Source organism: Bradysia coprophila, unplaced genomic scaffold (assembly GCF_014529535.1).
Source record: "Bradysia coprophila strain Holo2 unplaced genomic scaffold, BU_Bcop_v1 contig_138, whole genome shotgun sequence".
Classification (NCBI taxonomy): domain Eukaryota; kingdom Metazoa; phylum Arthropoda; class Insecta; order Diptera; family Sciaridae; genus Bradysia; species Bradysia coprophila.
The window spans coordinates 1,313,131-1,339,173 of record NW_023503409.1 but is presented as its reverse complement, the minus strand read 5'-3'; the positions used below and the strand labels follow the sequence as shown (position 1 = coordinate 1,339,173).

Genomic DNA, 26,043 nt, shown 5'->3' with positions numbered 1-26,043 from the left:
ATCTTGTGAAAATGGATAGTTTGGAGGAAATTTACGGTGTCCGGTGTCATCACGCGACTTACCAATGTCAAATTTCAATTTCAATTTGATGGAGTTTGGACTACTCGATCCGGAGATATGAGAAAACAAAGTTAGGTGCAGGAAGTTGGGAAGGAAAATTTCATAGGAAATTTCTTATGATATTTCCTAAAATCGGCGTTATCACTTCCTTCAAAAGTATCGAAATTTAATTGATTTTGACGTGCGATAGCTCGTTAGAGAAGTCTCGATGAGTTCTAGGAAATAGGATAAAACTTGATCGGTTTTGTTGTGCTACAGCGCTACAAAAATTGGCAACATTGATCGAAAATTTCTTCAAACTTCATCTAAATGTTGTCCGACTTTAACAAAAGGGGGTTTGTTGAAACGGTCTTGACTAGATCTAGGAAATAGGATGGAATTTGAGGAAATCAGAAATCACTCTTCACTCTTCATCCAAAAATGGTCCAATATCATTAAAAAGCGATTTGAAAGATCTCGATGAGATGTAGGAAATAGGATGAAGAAGTTGTAAATAAAAACTAGGCCCCACCTTTTGGGCGGGTCAGGTCCCTTGACTGACAATTTTTTCAATATATTTTTAATCAATTTCATTTTATTTTCCGTTGTTAATCTTCCGAAACATCACAAATAACGGATATAAAACATTCGCTTGAGTACAAGTTCTTTGGAAAACCATTTTTTCTGTTCTCTATTTGCTTGTAAATTTGCGGCCAGATTTTTAATCAACAATACAAAAATAGACAAAGACTCGTGTGAATTACGGCCCTCGCTGCGCTCTGCCCGCAAACGTCCCACTCGTATAAGTCGTCTATTATTCAGTTTTATAGTCTTATTGTTAACGTTAAACAAAAGTAAAAGATGCGAATTTGGAACGATTAGAGGACTCTTTCACTTTGGTACAATATAAAATAGTACGATAGACGTTCTTCCCTTACACTTATGTACAAAAAGGAAGCCCCCCGGTACTTTCTACATTCACAAAACCTTTAATCATGAAAAAAATAGCACGACTCGTGCGAATTACGGCCCTCGCTTCGCTCTGGCCGCAAACTTCACACTCGTGGGAGTTTTAAAGTTTTCTGTATGATTGTTTTTTAATGTCATTCCATACATTTGAATAACGATTCAGAAATTGGTTTTTCATAAAATTTTATAAATATTTTATGTCATGGCTAGAAAACGATCATGCGTGATAGCTGACTATCACCGTGATAGCTGACTATCACCGTGATAGCTGACTATCACCGTGATAGCTGACTATCACCGTGATAGCTGACTATCACCATGATAGCTGACTATCACCGTGATAGCTGACTATCACCATGATAGCTGACTATCACCGTGATAGCTGACTATCACCGTGATAGCTGACTATCACCGTGATAGCTGACTATCACCGTGATAGCTGACTATCACCGTGATAGCTGACTATCACCGTGATAGCTGACTATCACCGTGATAGCTGACTATCACCGTGATAGCTGACTATCACCGTGATAGCTGACTATCACCGTGATAGCTGACTATCACCGGTGATAGCTGACTATCACCGTGATAGCTGACTATCACCGTGATAGCTGACTATCACCGTGATAGCTGACTATCACCGTGATAGCTGACTATCACCGTGATAGCTGACTATCACCGTGATAGCTGACTATCACCGTGATAGCTGACTATCACCGTGATAGCTGACTATCACCGTGATAGCTGATAGCTGACTATCACCGTGATAGCTGACTATCACCGTGATAGCTGACTATCACCGTGATAGCTGACTATCACCGTGATAGCTGACTATCACCGTGATAGCTGACTATCACCGTGATAGCTGACTATCACCGTGATAGCTGACTATCACCGTGATAGCTGACTATCACCGTGATAGCTGACTATCACCGTGATAGCTGACTATCACCGTGATAGCTGACTATCACCGTGATAGCTGACTATCACCGTGATAGCTGACTATCACCGGTGATATCACTGATAGCTGACTATCACCGTGATAGCTGACTATCACCGTGATAGCTGACTATCACCGTGATAGCTGACTATCACCCGTGATAGCTGACTATCACCGTGATAGCTGACTATCACCGTGATAGCTGACTATCACCGTGATAGCTGACTATCACCGTGATAGCTGACTATCACCGTGATAGCTGACTATCACCGTGATAGCTGACTATCACCGTGATAGCTGACTATCACCGTGATAGCTGACTATCACCGTGATAGCTGACTATCACCGTGATAGCTGACTATCACCGTGATAGCTGACTATCACCGTGATAGCTGACTATCACCGTGATAGCTGACTATCACCGTGATAGCTGACTATCACGTGATAGCACTATCACCGTGATAGCTGACTATCACCGTGATAGCTGACTATCACCGTGATAGCTGACTATCACCGTGATAGCTGACTATCACCGTGATAGCTGACTATCACCGTGATAGCTGACTATCACCGTGATAGCTGACTATCACCGTGATAGCTGACTATCACCGTGATAGCTGACTATCACCGTGATAGCTGACTATCACCGTGATAGCTGACTATCACCGTGATAGCTGACTATCACCGTGATAGCTGACTATCACCGTGATAGCTGACTATCACCGTGATAGCTGACTATCACCGTGATAGCTGACTATCACCGTGATAGCTGACAATCATGCATGCGTGATAGCTGGATATAACTAACCGACAAAATTAAATTCCATCAAAGTAATCTTTTTCGATTGATTGAATTTTCCAACAGTGGAAAATACTGTTTTTCTGGAATAACTTTCAGATCCTTAATCCCACATAGCCAATCTTCGAACTTAACCTCAGGAATTGATATCTGCGTCGATTAAAAAAATAAAATTGGTAATTGGTTGATAATTACTCAAGTTATCGTGTATACAAGCAAAATATTGGGACAAACAATTCCGTTTTTCATAACATTTCATACAACCTTTGGTGTACAAACATTCTAGGGTATTTTCCGGCATAAGACCCTGACTTACAGTCAAGGGAATAATATAAAAAACGATAGAACCACTAAAATTTACCGAATTTTCCTCAAATTTCATCAAAAAGTAGTCGAATCTCTACATATCACATTATGGGGGACCTTGGTCCAAGTCCAATCAAACCGTATATTTTAATAAAGGCGTTTCGTCGTCATTCCATTAACAACGTTGCGCGAGATACAATATTGAAATTTAAGGAGATCGGGAAACAGTAAAAGTAAAAAATCCGGATAATCATTAAAGTTGGTAGAAAAATACTCAAAATTAAGCAACTAGGATTTCAATTTCATTAACATCCTGTTGGCAATTGGTAACAAAACAATAGACCGTGTGAAGTATAAAAAATTTATTTTTAATTGATGTAGATTATTATTCTGTAGAACAAAAGTGTAAACAGAATATCTGAAAAATGTCTGCTTGTTTTTATATCTCACTTTAAAAGCTGTAATTTTAATGAGACTAAAAGGATATCTGAACCATTCTAATTTATTCTAATTGGATTCTTACAAAGATTCTAATAAGTGGGATGGCATCGGAATGACAACAATATTTTTCAAAAATTTCTATTAAAAATTTTTTATATTTTTTTCAATAGTTTTCATGGTAAATCTTCTTTTTATTGAAATATGAAACTTTTTTCTCAAAATCGCACACGGTCTATTCGACGAAATTAAAAATTAACAAAAGGAAACATTTTTACAATTTGAACATGGAAAAACAATCTTACAATTTTATTTGATATACAAGCGTTAAACCGAACTGGTGTGCATACGTTATTTTGCACCAGCTGGTCCCATTTGAAATTGTATGTGACCAGCTGGTACAAAATAACGTATGCACACCAGTTCGGTTTAGCGATTGTAGCTCAAATTTGCTACCATGAAATATCTTGTCAAAAACTATCAAACTGAAGAACTGAATGAATTAGAAAGTTATACAAATTCCTTTCACTCTGCATTACAGTTATTCGTGTAAATGGCTTCAATTAGGATAATTTTACGAAAATACTGGAAAAATAAACGAAAGGCTAGCTTTCCGTACCTACTGGAATTACTGAATGACAATGTGGGGGTGGTAGATAGACGTTTTCACAAGTTGTTCTATGGTTATGCCTATAAAATGTACCGATTTGGTCAAATTTTTTTTTTTGAAAACATAGAATTTATCTAAAATGTAGGTAGCACAGCTGCAAGAACTGAGGCGGTCAGAAAAATGCACTTTTGATAACTGCAGTGATTTTAAGAACTCTCATACACAATTCAGACTGAAAAATAACTTTAAAGAACCTTGATGTTTGTTGTTAATACACTTAAACATTCAGCCTCCGTAAAATATCTGATGGTTGTCCACTTGGGGTATAAAGAATTCTAATTAAGTTTACATTTTTGAGGCGTTCCGCAGATCACCATAACTTGTGAAAACTACTATACCCATTTCAACGACCAAAATAAAAGATGATTTCCGATTGATAAGGTATTTAACAAAATATGATGTTAAAACCGAGGTTAAAACGAATGAAGGAAATTATTTTCTACTGAAGCTTTAAGATACTGTTAAACAAAATAAGTAACAGATTTAACGACATCATGCAGATTTAATACAGTGTTTTTAATTCGCCGTTAAACCACGAGCTAGTTTTTATGTTCTTATTAGTATGTGCGTTTCACAAACATTTTCAAATATCACGCAAACAGACGTACCAAGAATACATTCGAATGGGCTGCGTACAAAACAATGTACTCTTTTATGATATAAGAATCCATCTTCGAGGTCTACCATTTATAATTACGATGGATAAATACTAAAGGGATGAAATTGTTACTCGATTGATTTAAAATTAGATTTTCTATGGAATGGTTATCATTCATCATAAGTAACTTATCTCAAAAAGCAACATCGAGCGGTATTTTAATTAAATTAATTTCTTTTATACGAACTATTACATACAAAGAATCAAAAGCTACGACTTATCAATGATACAAACCTTTTTTCGTCGTTTTACTTTCACAGTGTATTCATTCATAGCAATCGATAAGTTTGCCGGTCGATATAACGTCTGGTAACTACAGCTTCATGTAAGTGAGCGATAAAAATAAACTTTGATAAAAATGAAATTATGACATAACATCGAATAATTTTTTTATATTGAGCTTTCAGATGGAGCCAGTTGTGTCAATTGAATTGATTAGGGGATGGTTAATTATGTACAGACCAAAGAGTCGGTCAAAACTTTGTGATGAGGTTCCTGTATTTGCATCAGTTATTTTAATATTATAACTCAAAAGTTGGCCATCGGATCGAGCTCAAGCACCAGCACTGTACACAATTGTAAACACTACAAGTGATTTGAAAAATCTTACCATTTTTAACAGTGATAGTATCCTGAATTAATAATAAATTGAAAATTCCATGACATGCCTGTTTTCATTGCAAATCTTAGTCTTTGAGCTTAACAACCATAGCAGGACATAGTCAATCGACAGGATGCAGACATTTGCCGAGGTTAGAAAAAAATCAACTTTTTGAAAATTTGATAAATATTTTGTTTAAACCGGCGATAACTTACCACTCGAATGTCGTGGAATTTCGATTTTATTTGACTGTTGCACCGCCAGATGATAACAAGACATAATTTTGATTTTGATAATCTTAGAATTGGTCTTAGAACTTTGGATGAATAAACCGACTGCAGTGGGCAGTCTACTCTCGACATGACCTATCAATATAATAAAGAAAAAACCAAATAGATGGTCTACATGGTTTATTTATGTTTCATACAAACCCATCGTGATATAAGATCACTCTAGCCAGAGCCCATCGTTTTGTCACTGGTCACAGTCGACATAACCGTAAGCAAGAGCTCGAATTATGGGTCATTTTTAAGCTTACAATTAGAGGCAGTGGTATCTCTGCATGAATTGGCTTCAGCTACTTTTTAAGGGGTTCACACATACAAGCAAATATGTTTATATTTGTTTTTACGGTTGAAGCAGCTTTACGTACGCGCGTGATAGTGGTAAAACCGTATAAGTTGTTTTGTATAATGTGTGGGCCAGCTGAAAAACAGCTAAAGCATATTCATGCTGAAATATCAGTGTCTCCAACTGTAGTACCTAATATAAAAATTACACTTTACGTCACTCATACATTTTATTATTATTATCAATAACTAAATTCTAATTGTTGAAGACAATATTTTTGTTTAAAAGCTACTTAGACATTCATTTGACCAGAAAAGTTATTTTTTTATTATTCTAAACGATTAAGCTAGTTTTACGTCAACTGACGTGCCTTTGTCCTTGATTTGATCAGACTAAATTGATTTTTATTTAACAACAAAATCACACATTCGGCTTACGAACGAGCAAATATTCAGAAAATTGTTGCCCTTCCACACCGCCACCGGTGCTCGCTTCAATTGAGAATCCAGCATTCAAAAGTCGTGTTAACACTTGTACGGAATTTAGTTTGCAATAACCATTCAAGGGAAATCGAATTATTTGTCGTCCTTCTAGTTGATTCCATGCGACATTCGATCGGGAATCGAGTACGGCTTGACTCGTTTCTGGAAAAACTTCATCGAGTAATGAGCGTTCGGCTGATAACATTATTCTCTCCCCCAGGTCGGGTGAGATGTGCAGAGCTACCACTTCATATGATTCGAACATAACGGATCTTGATGGCTTGATTCGATTGTTGTTCGGGTGAGGGCTTGTTGAACCATTTATTATGCGATCTTTTTTTAGTTGTTCCAGCTGTTTGACCATTGCTAAGAAAAGACAAAGTTGAATAGATTGTTTCAACAGTAAAGACCATAGAGTTGAGAATATTTTATTCTCCTTATCATTCTGACTTACGTATTATATCGAAATATCTGGCCTCTTCAAGTAGCAAATCTATATCTGGAAAATTATCTGGAATCAAAAGCTTTGAATTTCTCAGAAAATTCAAAATATGCCGGAACATCCTCCCGTCTCTGTCTATAAAATAATGCTGCTTCAATGAATCCAAAACGATCGGAATGTGACCAGTAAATAGTTTGCCTAATCTCGATTCGGAATACTTCGTCAACGTTTCCAACGAACTGGTGTATATGGTTCCGCCCACGTCAATATGCACTGGAGCCGAATACTTTGACGCTGCTGCAACACAAGGAATGCCGGGTATGACACCTTTGGGATTTTGTGTATGATATCCGCTTCCAATGCTGAGCGATGGTGAAATAGGACCGCTTGTTATTAGTGTTGGAGATGGTGATGTTGGATTCGACATTGGAGGAGATGAATTCGGGGACGTACTTATTTTGATCTGGGTGGGAAAATATCGACCTGACGACAGATCGCGCGGTTCAATTTGCTTCATTTCTTTTTCTCTGTCCATGTCGCATTTCCTTCTGAAAATTGAAAAAAGAAATATTTAGAGAAAGTCCTGTCATGTTAGTCCAATTTATGACTATTTTCAGCTATTTTAACAACTCAATAATACAAAAACCCACTCCATTTCTCTCTCACAGTGTACAGTGTACTTGTATGAGTGAGCCACCTAAACACCTGGATTTAAATTTGGCTTACATTAACTGTAATTTTTGGATGAATGATCAAAAGGAAATGTTTATCTAATTAGTGTTCTTTTACTATCCCGACAATTTAATGTATATATCCAATTCAGTTGTTTGTTGTAACTGACTAAAAAATACCCAGAGATCATACAACAAATATGACCACAGGCCATACCTGTAACCCTATATGAATTTCCAAAGCTTACTAAACATTTTTCCCGGACGATTATTGACGATGAATAGAAAGCTGCAATACAAGAACACATATTCATTTTTGTTGAACTGACTTCTTGCTTGCAACATAATATTTTGCATAGTTTCTGCTGAAAATAGATTTTGATATTACATGTGTATATAAAAACCGCCTTAGGAGATGAAAACGTTATTTAAATATGAATGGCTTGCTTTCCACCTTCATTCTTTCGCCCATCTTTTCGTTTAAGCAAACAAAATATATCCAGCAAAATTGCAAAAGCAATATTTTTTTAAAATTTGATATTATTTTATCCAACTACGAAAATGGATAAAAATGCAGCACAACTTCGTCAACTTTAAAGTGGCTCGCCGGAAATCATGAAGGACCGGAAGGAAATCATGAAAAGTCTGAAGGAAATTCGCACATTTTCCTGGGATCCATCATTCGATCAAAAAAAAAAAAAAAAAAAAAAAAAAACAGCGTCCTCCACACATGTCGAACCGTATCAATAAAAACAACTCGAAATCTATTTATAATCGAAGACCAAACAATAAATTCGATTCTATTTTCCCAATGTTCACTTCTCATTTTACTACCTACCCATTCTACCCATTGTTGTTCGATACAATGCAACACAATAAAGTTCTTCGTGAAGAAAATTCTCATATAATAAAAGTATAAAAATTCTCACAATTAAAACAAATTGGCGTCACGTTAAACGAAAGGTACACATCGCCTGTTTATTATCGTTTATTTTCAAACAATAACATTTACGCTCATGTATTACGTTTTGTATCTATACCATGTCGCTGAACAAAAATGAAAATCATATTGAGTTTGGAGCGTATATACCTCTTTGCTGTGTATCTATTCGAAGAGTCGTCGAGGTAAGCTCTCTTGTTCGGCATTGTGGGGTTATACGATACAGGAAAAGTGATTGCAATATATTGTAAAATAACAGAGCCACAGTAAATTAAGAGTCGAACTGAATAGCCTGAGGTCATGCCGCGACGATATCATCATTATAAATTGTCTGGGAAAAGACATTAGTTATATATTTTGCATGACTTTATGTGTGTTGGCGAATTGAAGTCAAATTATAATTTCAAATTAAAGAGGAAAGAAAAAAAAAACCGTTTGGACTTTGAGGATTGGCGCGCAAGACTATTCTCATTTTATTGTTCGCTCACTTTCTACCTACGCTTGAACTTTTGGAAATATTTTTGCTGTAAAATGAATTTCGTATATGTGGTGTGATGGCTGCAAGTTCATATTATTTCTGTGCATTTGTCATTGGAAATTAAAATAACAATAAAAATGAGCTGGTTGTTTTCAAATGGGAAACTGGGTATGGAATTGTCGAAGGCCATTGATGAAATTGTAGATCAATAAAATAATTTTAATGGCATTTTGGATGGGTATTGTTGGTATTCCATGTACATCATGAATATTATATAGTTTATGTTTACATCCCTTGACTGATGATTGGGAAACCTCAAAGCAATTTATCGTACTCAATAGTACGAACTATATCAGTCTTCATTTGTTAAATTGCTACCTCTATCCGGTAATCTTAGTACAAAGACAATTAACGGAAAACACATCCATTCATTAATGATTTATGCACCAAATCCTTTGTCCATGTGTACACGGAAGATGGTATTTCGTGTAATCTCTCCATATTAACCCAACAAATTTAAATGCTCCATTCATTCCCATCCTTTCGGCGTACGTTTTTATTATCTGTGGAAATAAAACAATTTGAAGATGCATTCCCATTCATCAAAAACCGAAATATATTCGCAAAAACGAACAAAGCCAATACACCAGTTCCATACAAAATTTGTTTTAATCATTGATGCGTCATGTAAAGGCAGGCTATTGTTTCTGTTTCTCGTTTTCAAATTACGTTGTAACGCTAATGCTCCTCTAGTATGCTGCCTGTATTATTTTGTAATGTAAAACAATTCATCCCTTCAGGATCACAGTGCTAGCAAAACCCAAACAATGTATGTGTGTATTAACCGGATGAATATGAGCAAAGAACAAAATATTTCAAGTATAATTTCGTAGGAATGGAAAACTGACCATAAAACTGTTTTTCTGAATAACAGAGAAATGTGTAGAAATGTAGTATACGTAGGTGGATTGGGGTGGTTAGAAGAGTTTCTATTTGTAAATTACTTTAACATAAACTCATTTAAATAATATACATCGCAAAACGAAAGTAACACTAGTTATGATTTGGAATATCGTAATGGTATTTTGCAATGTTTATTATTTTACATTTCAAATCGTCCGAAGGGTGTTTATATTCTGTCTGCCAAAGGTTCTTGATATTTTTATAGGACTGATAAAAAAAAAAGTTTCAAATTTTACATGCGAATATATTTGCTGGTTTTAATCCTTTTAAATTGTGCCGGACAAAATATTCTATACCCATTTGATTGTTCTGGGAAATGGGTTATTTACATTAGGTGGGGTTTTTAGACAATTCGAATATTGAAAACACCGTAAGCATTTTTCACTAAAACAATTATTGATTAGGGGAGGAATCTTACACTATATGTGGAGGACATAATATAATTTTACCTTGTGAGACTTTTAGGGCAATTAGGGTATGACAATGTTTGTATCCATGGAAATACATAGTTTTGTATTTTTACCTCCACTTATTTGCCCAATGTACTGAGAATTTTCTTGTAAGTTTTTGCTTCATATCAACAATTTGTTCAGTTGCACAAACTCTTCTTCAATGTAAAATACCCGAATTTAGACATAATATATCGCCCAAAACCACTTACAGTGGAGGTGTGACGCAAGTCCTGTTATCCACTTACAAACGAACTGATATCGGTGTAGGTGACGCTTACAGGTTCGACACGCAAAAAGGTATGCGTCACAAATGGCAGCTGATGAGGAAAGTACGCGAAAGTTTTATCAACAAAAATTTACCAGAAAAATTTTAGGAAGAAAATTATAATAAAAAAGTTTGCGTCAAAAAGTGGCAGATGATTCGGCTTTCTTCCGTTTGAATTCCATTTTTAGGAATATATTTCACAATTTTTAAAATTTTCCTTCCTCAACATCTGCGACTTGTGACGCAAACTTTTTTATTATAATTTTCATCCTAAAATTTTTCTGGTAAATTTTTGTTGATAAAACTTTCGCGTACTTTCCTCATCAGCTGCCATTTGTGACGCATACCTTTTTGCGTGTCGAACCTGTAAGCGTCACCTACACCGATATCAGTTCTTTTGTAAGTGGATAACAGGACTTGCGTCACACCTCCACTGTAAGTGGTTTTGGGCGATATCAGCTCTTTTGTAAGTTGTGCTTTTTTAGAATTTGGTCGCAGATAATAGACAATCATATTGTGCAGTTTGAACGAAAATATCATAGATCCCAAATACGCGACTTTTTAGGAAAACCATGAAACACGTATCGACTAGAATCTAAAACTCTATAACTTTGTCTTTTACACGAGGTTTCTATCTGCCGTATTTTCCGAGTTATGGCTGACATAGCTCGCACTTAAAACGCTCATAGCTCGCACTTAAAACGCTCATAGCTCGCACTTAAAACGCTCATAGCTCGCACTTAAAACGCTCATAGCTCCCAAATAGACGACTTTTTAGGAAAACCATGAAACACGTATCGACTAGAATCTAAAACTCTATAACTTTGTCTTTTACACGAGGTTTCTATCTGCAGTATTTTCCGAGTTATGGCTGACATAGCTCGCACTTAAAACGCTCATAGCTCCCAAATAGACGACTTTTTAGGAAAACCATGAAACACGTATCGACTAGAATCTAAAACTCTATAACTTTGTCTTTTACACGAGGTTTCTATCTGCCGTATTTTCCGAGTTATGGATGACATAGCTCGCACTTAAAACGCTCATAGATCCCAAATACGCGACTTTTTAGGAAAACCATGAAACACGTATCGACTAGAATCTAAAACTCTATAACTTTGTCTTTTACACGAGGTTTCTATCTGCCGTATTTTCCGAGTTATGGATGACATAGCTCGCACTTAAAACGCTCATAGATCCCAAATACGCGACTTTTTAGGAAAACCATGAAACACGTATCAACTAGAATCTAAAACTCTATAACTTTGTCTTTTACACGAGGTTTCTATCTGCAGTATTGTCCGAGTTATGGCTGACATAGCTCGCAATTAAAACGCTCATAGCTCCCAAATAGACGACTTTTTAGGAAAACCATGAAACACGTATCGACTAGAATCTAAAACTCTATAACTTTGTCTTTTACACGAGGTTTCTATCTGCAGTATTTTCCGAGTTATGGCTGACATAGCTCGCACTTAAAACGCTCATAGATCCCAAATACGCGACTTTTTAGGAAAACCATGAAACACGTATCGACTAGAATCTAAAACTCTATAACTTTGTCTTTTACACGAGGTTTCTATCTGCCGTATTTTCCGAGTTATGGATGACATAGCTCGCACTTAAAACGCTCATAGATCCCAAATACGCGACTTTTTAGGAAAACCATGAAACACGTATCGACTAGAATCTAAAACTCTATAACTTTGTCTTTTACACGAGGTTTCTATCTGCCGTATTTTCCGAGTTATGGATGACATAGCTCGCACTTAAAACGCTCATAGATCCCAAATAGACGACTTTTTAGGAAAACCATGAAACACGTATCGACTAGAATCTAAAACTCTATAACTTTGTCTTTTACACGAGGTTTCTATCTGCCGTATTTTCCGAGTTATGGATGACATAGCTCGCACTTAAAACGCTCATAGATCCCAAATACGCGACTTTTTAGGAAAACCATGAAACACGTATCGACTAGAATCTAAAACTCTATAACTTTGTCTTTTACACGAGGTTTCTATCTGCCGTATTTTCCGAGTTATGGATGACATAGCTCGCACTTAAAACGCTCATAGATCCCAAATACGTGACTTTTTAGGAAAACCATGAAACACGTATCGACTAGAATCTAAAACTCTATAACTTTGTCTTTTACACGAGGTTTCTATCTGCAGTATTTTCCGAGTTATGGCTGACATAGCTCGCACTTAAAACGCTCATAGCTCCCAAATAGACGACTTTTTAGGAAAATCATGAAACACGTATCGACTAGAATCTAAAACTCTATAACTGTGTCTTTTACACGAGGTTTCTATCTGCAGTATTTTCCGAGTTATGGCTGACATAGCTCACACTTAAAACGCTCATAGCTTCCAAATAGACGACTTTTTTGGAAAACCATGAAACACGTGTCGACTGAAATCTGAAACTCTATAAATTTGTCTTTTAAACGAACTTTCTATCTGCCATATTTTCTGAGTTATAGGCCCCATAGCTCAATATCTTAAAACGCTCATAGCTCCGAAATTATAAGCTTTTATAAAAATTCCTTCAAATTAGTTTCTTAGAATTACGTCCTTAACATACCCTGAAAATTTCAGCCAAATCCACCGGTAAATTAAAAAGTTTCGCCGTAACAAAGTAACAAAGTAACAAAGGTTGGTAAAATTCATCAATTTCAAAATGCATGAAAATCCATTTCTTCATACAAATTTCCAAGTTTTGAAATTTAATATCTTGGCCAAATCTTAATCTTATGAGGCGTGTGATAGCTCGTTGAACTCGTATGGACGCACAGATTATGAATAAAATACTTTGGGGGTAGTAGGAGCAAAGGGGGAAAAGTCAAAAAGTTCGTGTATATATGTTCCTCAGTCCTGCGGAAAAAAATTTTTGTCAAATTTTTCAGTGTGAACGGACTTGCGTCACGGCCCTTCACTAACGTAGGGCCATGAAACTTCTCACTACAATGAATTAAGCAAATCTGTCTGAATTTTCTCGAACTCTTCTAAAATACAGGCTGATTTGAGGTCCAAATACGCTCCCTGACCTGTATTCAATATTATAATTAATTATCGATAATCAAGCGATTTATCAATGTCTGTCATTTTTAAAAAATCGCAGTGAATTTTAGATCTACATCCGGGATAGGCTTTATTTACCTATGACTTTTGCGAGATCTGTTTTTATCTACCCAAACCTTAAATTAATTGAATGATTGCTAGAACCATCGTCACCGCTTACAGTGTTGATTTTGGTATGCGTACAATAGGGGGGTCCAAAATTTTGTGGAAAAAATAAAGTGTCAAAATGTTTGGGTCAATGGGCAAAAAATCAATCTACATGGACTCCTCATAAAAAGTGTCTATGGGACCGAATGGATTTGAGGCTGCTCAAGGCGGAAGTATGTGAAAATGTCCTAAATCACTTAAAAACCAGGTTTTTAGAAAATGTTATATTTCGTACTGATGATGTGATGGTGAAGAGTGATGTTAACACATCTTACTTTATATTAGTGTAAAATCATCCAGAGAAAACATTTTTCAACGTTCCTCGTGTATCGAAACTTACTGTGACCAAGAAGCGCTTGTCAAAGATCTTATTCATAGTGAAAAATCGGAGAGCTGAGCCGTATCGGTGACAATCGACAATCAAAATATTATTATGAGAAAATTTTCAGGGTAACGAAGGCCAAACCAAATTTCATTTTGACACCTTATTTTTTGGCCCCCTAATGTACATATTGCGTAATATCTATATCTACACATTAGAGTTGATTGACACAAGTATACAAAAAAAAATGTTTAATTCATTGACTAGGTATTTATCTTATCTAGCATGACAATTCAAAATATCATCGCTCGGTGGAACGAAGAATCGCACTTTACAATTTAGTTGAACAAGAGCCATCAACAATCGTACACATTAAGCCAGTATTCGGTTAATTTTTAAACTAAATTGCTAAATCAATCATGTCAAAGGTTACATTATATTATACTCTATTGAGTCCACCATCGCGTACAATTTTAACTGTGGCCGAAGCAATTGGATTGGATTTAGAGAAGAAAAATTTAGACCTCTTTAAAGGTGAACACTTGACACCAGAATATTCGAAAGTAAAAAATGATGGCTGACATACGTTAGACAGGCTAATAAATTCTAAGTAAATTCTGCAGATCAATCCGCAACGCACAGTCCCTGCTATTGTTGACAATGGTGTGATCATCTATGACAGTCATGCTATCGCTGGATACCTTTGTGATAATTACGCAAAAGATGACAGCCTTTATCCGAAAGATAGTGTTCAACGTGCTCATGTGAATGCAAGATTGCATTTCGATACTGGCAATCTGTTTGCACATCTGGATTATCTTTGGTACGAATTTTTCGAGTATGGTGCAACTGAGCTGCCGACAAAGATCTTAGCTAACATTAAGAAATGCTACAATACTATGGAACGATTTTTAGAAAACGGAAAGTTCTTGTGCGGTGATAACCTCAGCATTGCCGATATTTCGTGTATTACGTCATTAACATCAATGGACACATTTCTGCCAATCGAAGAAGAGGCATATCCCAAGCTCACCAAATGGGTTGAAACAATGAAAGCTTTCCCGTTCTACGAAGCGAATAGAGAAGGTGCAAAACTATGCCAGGATATAATGTGGAATAAATTTAAAGAGAATCAGTCAAAAAAACAGTGAAAAATTATATGTTACACAAGTGGAACACGTTGAAATTGACTCAAGCTATACATAACATGCATGCCAATAAATTCGACTTGCGATCAAATCAATCAAAGTTTCGATTGTTAAATGTTATGTTTTTATCTGCTTTTATTAACAAACTGTAGCTTCGGTTTCTATATCTCTAAACCCTTGCTGCACATCGGTAAAGTCCATTCATATCTGAACCATATCTTTCTGTGTAGTTGATGTTCCAAATTAAATTTCAATTGTTGAAGTATCCCCTCAACTCTGATTGCGATGCTTGTTGTTATACTTTATACATGATATTTACATCTAACCATTGTAGGACACTCAATTATGAAGTTGTTATCTCTATTCGAAAATGTTCACTATCTTGCTACATGCATGTGTATGTGTTGTGTATACAATTCGAGGAATATTTTCCAAGAGATGCTTTTTAATATTCATTGGCCCTAGGTTAAAATAAAATATTTTCCTTTCCGAAACTGTCAGCTCTATTTAAATTTCTTTTGTTTGATATACAGAATTTTCGTTCAACAAAACATACATACCATTTCTAAATAATAAAATATAATAAAATCCTTTATCACAACCCTGCGATTGAGATGTGTTTAGATACACATAAAATACCTTCTTTCCCATTATGCTACGTAAAATGAATATGTACACTCATTCCATTCAATCGCCCGAAGCAGTTATAGTTCAGCTTTATCCAGGTCTTAGGGCTGAGTCGCGATCGCTGCCGGCATTTAAACAAACCCACATCACTTCATATATATAATGCTCTCTGGAAACCCAAAGCTAATACTAAATCCCACTTCATTTTCCCCGTTCTCTATAAAGTCTCATTTCATAAATAATATAGCCAAAAGGAAATCAGAAAGAGTTGTATTGTGTTTCTGTTGGGTTATACTTGAAAAATGTTGAATTAGGTATTATTTTGTTCATGAAGAGAAATTTAAATCGTATTTTGTGAGTTTTTTTTTCTTCCTATCGTGCTTGTATACATGAACACGGGAAAGTCAAGTTGAAATTCACATTAAATTCTTTTGTTTTTCGAAAGAGTTTTTTTTATATTCTGGATTTTAATGAATAATGACTGTTTGGCGGAAACTTGTCAGATATGGTAAATATGTAAAGCAATAATGCTCTTGTCGTTGATTTAAGCTATCTCAGACTAAAGAGTAAAAATATTTACTTTTTTATTACAATGTTAAAATTATATTTCTTCATCTACCGGGTGATGTAGCGAAATGTAACGAAACGTTAATGTCCCATTCATGTTGTACATTTTTCATATATCATTATTTAGGATAAGTAAGTTTCAATAGAAAAGATATTACCTTCAAGAAAATGTAGAGCCGATTGAAAAACTTTTTAACTATTCTTGCGTTCTGAGGTCATGTACCATACGATGGCATTTGATTTGACTAAAATCCAGCGAGTAAATTTTTTTTTACATAATGCATACGACAAAATAGTAATTTTCTCCCCTCCGATGAATCTTCGGAAGTCTTTGTAGTGAAAAACGTTCTGTTTAACGCGGGAAAAAGTTGGAACAAATTTCTGTTTCCTCATTGAACAAGTAACTATTTCTGTTGACATTGGTTTTGTAAGGGTTCCAATTTTTTAATTTTGAAAAAGAAGACACTTCGATGTCAAAAAAGGGGACAAAAAGAGGACACCTGTACATTTCAAAAAGAGGTCGAAAAGTGAATCTTTAATTCTCGATTCGGACTTCTTTTTACCATACCAAAATTTCTTAAAAAGATAGTATTTGACACTACTCTACAACATTTGCTTTCGTGGAAAATTTCTTACTTTTACGTTCATAAATGGAAGAATCTTGTAAAATGATTGAGGTGATGAAGAAGACGAGCAGAGCGAACGAGATAAAATACTTGTATTTCAGAGAAGATTATTAGCTAATGCCACGAAGTGAAAATTTTTTACTCTGGGTATGAGCTGCATCAAATTTACTTACAAAATAAGAAGACCTTAAAAAAAAGAGGACAAAGAGGATGTTTCCATCAAAAAAGTGATGTTCTTAGAATTTTTACAAAAAGAATATGTAGACGAAAAAAGGGACATGTCCTCTAAAAAGAGGACGAATGGAAACCCTAGCTTTGTTGTAGCACATTTTTCAGTGAATCGTACTCCAATCTGTAGATTTAAGATTGAATAGAGTTAGAGGAATGAGAAGTGATGCCGCAATCGGTCTCCTGGTAACACTTAGGTAAGTAAAACAACGAACATAGTCACCAGAAAAATATCTGGAAAGATGGTCTTTGAGGAACAAATCAATGGGAAATGTAGCTGGTTACTTACTCAGTCTTTATTTTACTTCCGAGAAATTTTCACCGATTTGTACCTTGCTCTGGCTACCAGAACGAAATAGTTATTTGTTTAACGAGGGCAGAAAATAGTAAATTCCAACAAGATCGTAGTTTTCTTGCTAGAGCGAAGCGAGTGAAGTAAGGAGAACTTCGGAGAAAAGTGAATTAATAAAGATAGTAGTCAAGAGAACTTAATTTTCTCCGTAGCATATGAGGAGTTAAAACACAAGTTCTCTCGTTGGAAGCATGAAAACATCATACCCATGCCCGATACAAGGAATTACTTTTTTTTATATATTCGGTAACAAGCTCTTGAGACTGTGAATTTTGATTTGCCAATAATAACAGAAACTTCACACAAAGAGGATAATCAATAGCATATGTTGTCACCAAACAAACAACTAGAACACAAGTGTATTTATTACCAAAAGTCACTAATTGATATGTGCCACACAACACCTTCATTTCATGGTGTCTTTGTACGATGGTACATTTAACAATCCACAGCAGATTATAACAGCGTAAAGTCTAAAGTTCTTGTGTTACAAAATAATTTCAAATAGAATTTACGCGATGTGAATTCTATATGCATAGAAAAGCATTTCCCTCTGGTATAATATTAAAGCAGATTTGCTGTTACATAAATGCGAAACGTTAAAGGATCAGTCATATAATCTCTAAGATAATTTGAAGTAATTAGCTTATGTACAATATTTTGTTTGCATATATTCTGTTACAAAAGGAAACAAATTTTGATAGACTAAGTGATATAATTTTCGTTTTTCTTTTCTTTTACTTTTTTTTTGAAATTTGATCAGACCGTTTAAAACGAGGTTTAAATGAATATTTATGCACTAATGTTTCGAGAAAAGTTACATACAATTTTTTTTATCACAACTTTTTACATTATATACCGAAACCATTATCAACGCATAATTATCGCAGTCTTAATGCTTTTGAATAAAAAAAGAGAAAAAACTTATACCCCCAAGTGATTAAGATATGAAAATTTATTTAAATAAGTATTATAAGATATATATTGTTAAAACGACAGATGGTTTCAGCTTAGTACCTTTTATAGAGATATTGATATAAATTATATTTTCAACATTATTCGCCATTTTGAAACCTGTCCCTAAGAAAAATTCATAAACCCCTAGGCTACTTTCTATATACATATATAAATGTAGATATTTCTTCGCAACTCTGGCAATGTATACACATTCAAGTAATTCAAAGATACAAGCCAAATATGAAAAGAGATGAATTCAGATGCAAAGACTTGTCCTGATTGCCTAGAGGCATGTATGCTCGAGGGCCATGGATATATTTTGTGTACGAATAATGTGAACTGAATTCATACTTCATTTCAGTATCGCAATTCGGTATCAGACGTAGTCACTGTTATTATTATTATTATTCGTATAGATAAATTTTCATATTATTTCGTAATGAAAATATGTTTCAGTTGAGGTCCTTCATAGATATAGTACGAATGAAGAAAAGGGTAAACAAAAATTATTTTTTGATGATTAATTAAAGCCATTCTACGGATGATCTGCCAATCATAAGGATTTAAAATTGTTTTTTACAGTAATTTCTTAGAGAATATGCTAGTAGTTAAAAGTCGTTAAACTTTAAACTATAACAGCGTTGTAATCTGTTACTTCATTTGTTTAAAGAATATGCAACCAATCAATCACATCTTGTACCTAAACTTAGGCTTGGTCACTATATAAAAGGACAATAGCCGACGCACTTCAAATATAGTACTATTTTGTATGAAATTACTTTTTACATTGTTTTACATTAATTTGATTGATACATTGTCCATTTTCAGTACCCTATCTAGAGTACCACCAATGCTTGAATTGCTTGTCAATATCAGATGAAGATGATAAGGTTAAGCTATTCAATTTCAAAATTATTTCGCTCAGTTGTGCATTTCAATATTGGAATCATTCGACGTGGCCTTTCAACTTGAACATTAAATGTATCGCGATCATACACGGTCAAAAAGTTCAATATTTATTTAACATTGACCGAACAGCCGCGCCGTCAAATATAATTGTTTAATTAAAAAGCATAATTCGTAGACAGTAAAAGCTTACAAAACAAAGCTGAAAATAGCAAAACATTGAAATTGCATGTTTCCACTCAATTGCATTAATTCCTTTTGATTTATGATGCGAATAATAATTTAGTTATGAAGTCAATTATATGTCTTAACCTCTCTGTACAAACAGTAGTAAATCGATTCGATCTATTGTATGTGGATTGTGGATATATGCAGGAGGTAGAGGTATGTGCATCAGATATAAAAGAGACGTACAATACCAAATGATGTGTAAATATGGTTGTTTAATGGAAAAGTTCTTTGATACGTTCACTCGATGAATCGTACATTTCCCGTGTCAGTTACATGAAATATTTTTTCGTTTGTGTTGCATTCTCGGGTGCATTACATTTTTTTTTGCTTCGAGTAGTACATTTAGAGAGAATAATAATCACTTTGTAATCTACACGATTTTTGTGAAGCTTTGCGGTGTACATTTTTCAGAGAGATTTTATTAAGATTTTTGAATTCACGTTTCTGGACATCCCACAGTTGTTCTTTTTGATCCTTTTAAGAATTAAACGACAACAAATATGTCGTACATTGGGAATGGATACATGATCTGCTAACAGTGGTGACGCCAAAAAAATAAGCGATGATCTCTGACAAATACCATATTTTAAATCACAATGTATGTTACGAAATACAACTATTGAAGTAATAGATTACACTAAAGATCTTTAATGTCCACTCGTTTGACAAAAATGTTGGCTCAGGTTATTTTTCAGACGAAACGAAAACATTAGGAACACAATGTGAAAACACTATAAATTTCTCCAAGGCATACCTCACTCTAACTGAACATATAATTGAACCAACGTAGCAAATTTCCTCTCTCACTTAACGAATCTGACAACTTATATTAACTTTAGTATATTTTAAACATTTCAAAGAAAAATAAAAACTGACAAGGTCTCGGGGATCACTTTTGAACGGAATTAAATGAAAATTCTATATAGCTTACCTTTTTGGCCGCACTGGCTCCAATCCTAATAGTTTCTGATCCAGTTCAATTTACTTTTTAGATTTTATTGAAAATCTTTAATTGAAGATTTGCCAATTTCAGTTAGTATAAAGTTAATTCGACTTATTGGTTTTCAACGATGCAGATTCACATTGACCGTTTGTTTGAATTATATTTTAAAATCAACCAATTTAATTTAATTTATAACAAGAGATAAGCTCAATGAAATTTAAAGTTCAATGGAAAAAACTTATCTCACTGAAACTAACTGTAATCACTTCAGTTTCCATTGATCATCTATATCCAACTTCCTCGTTTGCAATCCAAAACAATACTGACGACACACTGTTATGGTAACGTTGCAGTTCTTGCGAATATACCCATCCAGAGAACGTTGTTATTATATATATACACACAGCTATTTACCATGCTTGTTGATAAGTGAATGCTGTGTATGCGCTCAACTCATATTTTATGTTTGGAATACTTCTCGTCCCGTAATGGTTTCTATTAACATGAAGTCAAATTGGTGTTTTCTTCTCTCCATACCATACACCATACCGCACCGCACAATTGATATATGAAATGGTTTGTTTGGGTAGCTTTCTGCACGTTTAAAGGAAAATATTCTCTCAGTAAATTGTTTTTCTTTTCATTTTACTTTTTTTGTGTGTGAAAACAAATCAAATGTGTGCTGTATGCAGTTGAATTCTATTGCATGCATAAGTTTCTCTAATGCTTTTGTTTGGGAAAATTTAATACCAGCAGATATTTATGTTGTGGATTATATTTGTTTGAATGAAAATAGGTGTAAAAATTGTATATAATATGTTGTTGTCTTTTTCATTTACTTTTACATTTTTTTTAGATAAAAAGGAGACAATTTACCATTAATCTGCGAATTGGCTTTCCACTCATATTTTGTTTAGTTTAATTTCGACACTTGTTAGTATAGAACGTAAGTTACATTTATGTACCGGAATTTCATAATTCAATTGAAACGGTGTTATGGCTATTTTCGTCGATTCGGTGATATTGGAGTGCAAACTCAACGGTAAGCAAACCATTAAAATAATCACCGAATCTATTACTTTTAATTTTGGAAAAACACTCTTTCACATCGTTAGTGTCTTGCTAAGTCGACTTTAGCTGGAGGCTGAAGCTCATTTATTTTGACGATAACAGATGGCCATTTATATTGATATGATTTACAAACTTTTATTGATTCGCTTGAGCTAAACTATATTTGAATTAGAAAAATGTCTCACTACTGAAAATGAAATACAATACTGACTGTATCTGGCATTGAAAATATTTTACCAACAACTTTTATAATATCTTTCATATTATCTTAGCATACAGCTAATTACGCATTGTCTGTATCAGAAGGTATTCCACTTTTAATTTCAAACAGTTAACTGTTCGTTATGTAAGATCTTTTATCCTGAAGGTAGTTTCATTTCCATAAGGAAGAAAACATTGTTGATCTAGAAAATGAGAATGTTTTTATACTGCGTTTCATGTTTTACAACGAATAAAATAAATTATTTTCTATTTAACCACTTTATCATGTAACATAGCCCTCTTCGAATGAGCAAGTCAACTGAAGGATGACAAAAGCACGGCCAATTTTTTTCCTCGGATTTTTTAGATTTGCTACAGTTTTTCGAGATTCTCTCGAGTAGTGCTAAAATTTGTCAATTTGTCAAAGAAACATTTATGCAACTTTTAGCCAATTTCAGGACACTAACAGAGAGGATTTGTTATCTAAGATAATAGCAAGATGAAAATATGAATAAAGCAAAAAAAATTGTTTGTACCAAAAAAAGGATTTTTTTATTACTACATGTGAGATGTACTATCACAGACGGCAAGCATTATCACGAAAATACGCCATTTTCATTTAGACGAATTTGAAATCGAACTAGCCAAATAACAATGGCCAAACAAATGAAAGTTGGCGGAAATTTTATCAGGTAATGAATCATGTCTGTAAGCTGCCTCGACGAACGTGGTCACTTACTACATAAATTATCAAATGATGAAAATGAGTAAAGATTCATAGAACTCAGTGCCATAATTTTTGGCCAAGGAATTCTTCAAATCTATTTTTGCCAAAAATTTGGAAGACAGCGTGATCTACAATCTATAATCCATAGCGTCATAGATTCGAAGAATCCCTTGGCCAGAAATATGTCACTAAGTTTTTGCAGGCTTTTATAAGATTTACAATAACTGCCACTTTTAAGTAATAAGATTTTTTAACCAAAATTTACTGATTTAATATGCATTACACCAATTTTACAACGAATCATCGAACCATAATATCATCTTCGACGCTTTGAGTGCTTCTATACATATAATGTGATCTTAAAATTCAAAAAGAAATGATCGTTGCCAATACATAAATACATTAAAGTCAAATTTTTCTTTGTAGCAAAACATTCCCTTTTACTTTAAATAAATTTTATGAAACTCAACTGAATCTAATTAATTTGATATTTGAACGTACTGGTTATATAACGAAAAATATATAATTCTATGTAGATTTAAGTTAAACATAAATTTAAACACACATACGTATATGTGTATATAAATGTACACTTTAGCATATATAAACTGAAAATTGCCGATAGCGTCGCCAAAGGACTCTTAAAATATATTTCAGACTTAAAATCCATCACTTTCGTAACCCAAGGGTACTTTTTTCATCTTTGTATATGTATACATATAAAAGAGCGATGTTGACGAATATAAATGTGAAACAATTCTACATATAAATGTATCCATATCTCTATATATAAAGCGTATTATTTGCCACATTTTATGATTAAAAAACATCGAATTTGAAACACCAATATTTAGGTTGACTTTAGCAGTTACCCAACGTTTTTGTTGCGTTTTATTCGAACAGACACCATTTCATTCGATCCCGTCATGGTACGGAATTGTTTTTCACGTATCCTTCAATTACCACGTTGCCGGTTATTGTGACTTGTCAACTTTAGGCACACCGGAAAGTGCTAAGGGAGTCGAGGAATACCTCCAAATAAATTTCTAAGAATCAAAAAACACAAAAAGGTGTCCGTTACATTTCTTCTTCTGATTTTTATAGACTATAAATTATACATATATAGACATCTGTTAACTAGACATCTGTTAACGACAACGATGACAAAGATGGGCGATAATATAAGATTATGCATCTCTTGCCAAAATTGTTACTTGACGCATGGGCATTGCGTGCCATGTCGAAGACGACATCCGTAATTCGGCGTTACTAACGGCCACATGTAAAGATAACAATTTTGACAAGAGGTGCATATACTTTTTTATCTGCCGAGAACAGTTACACCGAAAATGCTCTAGAGGAATAAATATGAAATTATCGTTCTGGGTAGATAAAATCAGCTCTGTTCAATTATAATAGCAAAAACTGCGCTAAAACAGTTAAAGTAAAAGATTTTGTATCAAATATCCTTAGCAATACATTTAACAAAAGAATTGACAGATTTAATCATATCGCGATACATACGAAATTGAACCATTTTTTTAGTCGGTAGACCTGTTGATAACTGTTTCTACATTCTATAATTCCGAACTCGAATGTTAAAAGTGTTTCAAACTCACAACTGGCGTGATCCTATTTTCAAAAAACGAATATTGTCCAACTGTTTGTCTTACTAGTCTAGCTGTAATGTTACTTCGTACCTATAACATTGAAATAATAGTAAAATTCTTTTTCATGAATACAGTCGAAGAAAAATAGGAAATCACGATTACTTACAATGGAATTTACTTTATTCGTCCCGCGACCCACATACACCCAATGCTATGCAATTTGCGTATGCTGCGTATTATGTAGCTATCGAATTTGGAATGAAAAATCAAATGTATTACAATCGTTGAAAATGTGACTTCTTTATTTTCTCTAACTGTCCACAATCCACACAAACTCAATTACTGTAAAATTGGCGGTCATTGTTTTTAAGGTCAATGATTATGTTCATTCAGAGTAGTATGTATATCAGCGCAAAACACAAATTTGATTAAATTTTGACGCTGAATAATACCACTGAGATTGATTTGTATAAATCTCTTCATGTTGATTTAAATAATGACATGAGTGTGTACATTAGAACCTGCTAACATAAACCATCTAAGAAGTCTACTTACAGAGTTGGAGTTCTTCAAATGTAACATCTATGATTCAGTTTCGTATTTCGCATGAGTTTATGGAGACATTCCACCCGTAACCAAAAATTATTCTTCTTTTATTTAAAACCACAGAATCACAATTTAAATCATTATTGGCTAACTAACTAACTGGCAATAACGATGTCATTAATGGTTAGAAAAGAACTTAATTTTGACTGCAGGGGCAAACTACTACAGTCAATGGTTGGTCATGTTTTAAGTTCCATTCGATCGAATCGTCAGTAAATTAGATTTCATAGTTATACCAAATGTTAAGCAAAGTAGATAAGAATAAGGATATATGAGTGAGTAATTGGAAAATCACTTACGGGTAACATTTACTTAATGAGAGGACATTACTTTATCTGGTTGTTTCCCCCTCTGCAGACTGAATGCTCCAATAATTTTCTATTGATTAATGATTGTGACGAACGCGTTACATATGAATTGTGCTGCTCTATAACCACGGTCAAGGATTTAAATAATGAGATATGGTCAGTCCATTGTCGTAATAAAACGCTTTCACCGTCTAAGTATGGATTCTCTTAAATAAAAAAAGCAATAAAGAAGTAATGCTTCCCATTACTTCCCACTCACAAGACCGTTGAAAGGCGCCTGCAAATAGGTCTTTTCCTAACGCATACTAACAGGCTTTTTTAGGGAATGAGAGGTTTCCAGCCCGAGCCGTGATAAAGAGGACATTTTTTCAGGATTTGTCAAAATTTGTTTTGATATAGATGCGCAATCTACTGTAATCGCTCAAAGATTTTTAATTAGTCAAATACAGTAAATAATAAATAAAATTTTCTGCGCATAAAGCACCAGATATTTTATTGAATCCTTCAAACAGCGATTACAATGTCATTCGGTACTAATCACAGTGTTTTGATTCAAATGAATTCAAATGAATCATTCCAGAACATGTTTGTGTTTAAAGTTACATTCAATGTCAAGTTCAGACTTCTTGTGTTTATTTATAATTTCCAGTGCTTCTGGTTAATACACATTTTTCTAAAATATTTTTTCAGTCTATTT

The 26,043-nt window shown here is 34.3% G+C and overlaps 2 protein-coding genes across 4 annotated transcripts; one reads left to right on the top strand and one right to left on the bottom strand.

The window, feature by feature from the left end:
- Window positions 1–5,970: 5,970 nt before the first annotated feature.
- On the bottom strand, window positions 5,971–26,043 carry LOC119073329 (BTB/POZ domain-containing protein kctd15). 3 transcript variants are annotated; one of them, XM_037178722.1, is made up of 3 exons: window positions 25,950–26,043; window positions 6,927–7,462; window positions 5,971–6,838 (listed from the first exon to the last, which is right to left on the bottom strand). In XM_037178722.1, exons 2-3 carry the CDS (start codon window positions 7,447–7,449, stop codon window positions 6,411–6,413), a joined length of 951 nt encoding a protein of 316 aa, XP_037034617.1. In that variant the 5' UTR covers window positions 7,450–7,462; window positions 25,950–26,043; the 3' UTR covers window positions 5,971–6,410. The 3 variants fall into 3 exon arrangements, with proteins under 3 accessions (XP_037034617.1, XP_037034618.1, XP_037034616.1); XM_037178723.1 differs by lacking the exon at window positions 25,950–26,043 and adding an exon at window positions 8,424–8,961; XM_037178721.1 differs by lacking the exon at window positions 25,950–26,043 and adding an exon at window positions 20,812–21,309 and having other exon boundaries at window positions 5,972–6,838.
- Window positions 14,557–15,493, top strand: LOC119073331 (glutathione S-transferase 1-like). The gene is made up of 2 exons (XM_037178724.1): window positions 14,557–14,801; window positions 14,862–15,493. Exons 1-2 carry the CDS (start codon window positions 14,658–14,660, stop codon window positions 15,387–15,389), a joined length of 672 nt encoding a protein of 223 aa, XP_037034619.1. The 5' UTR covers window positions 14,557–14,657; the 3' UTR covers window positions 15,390–15,493.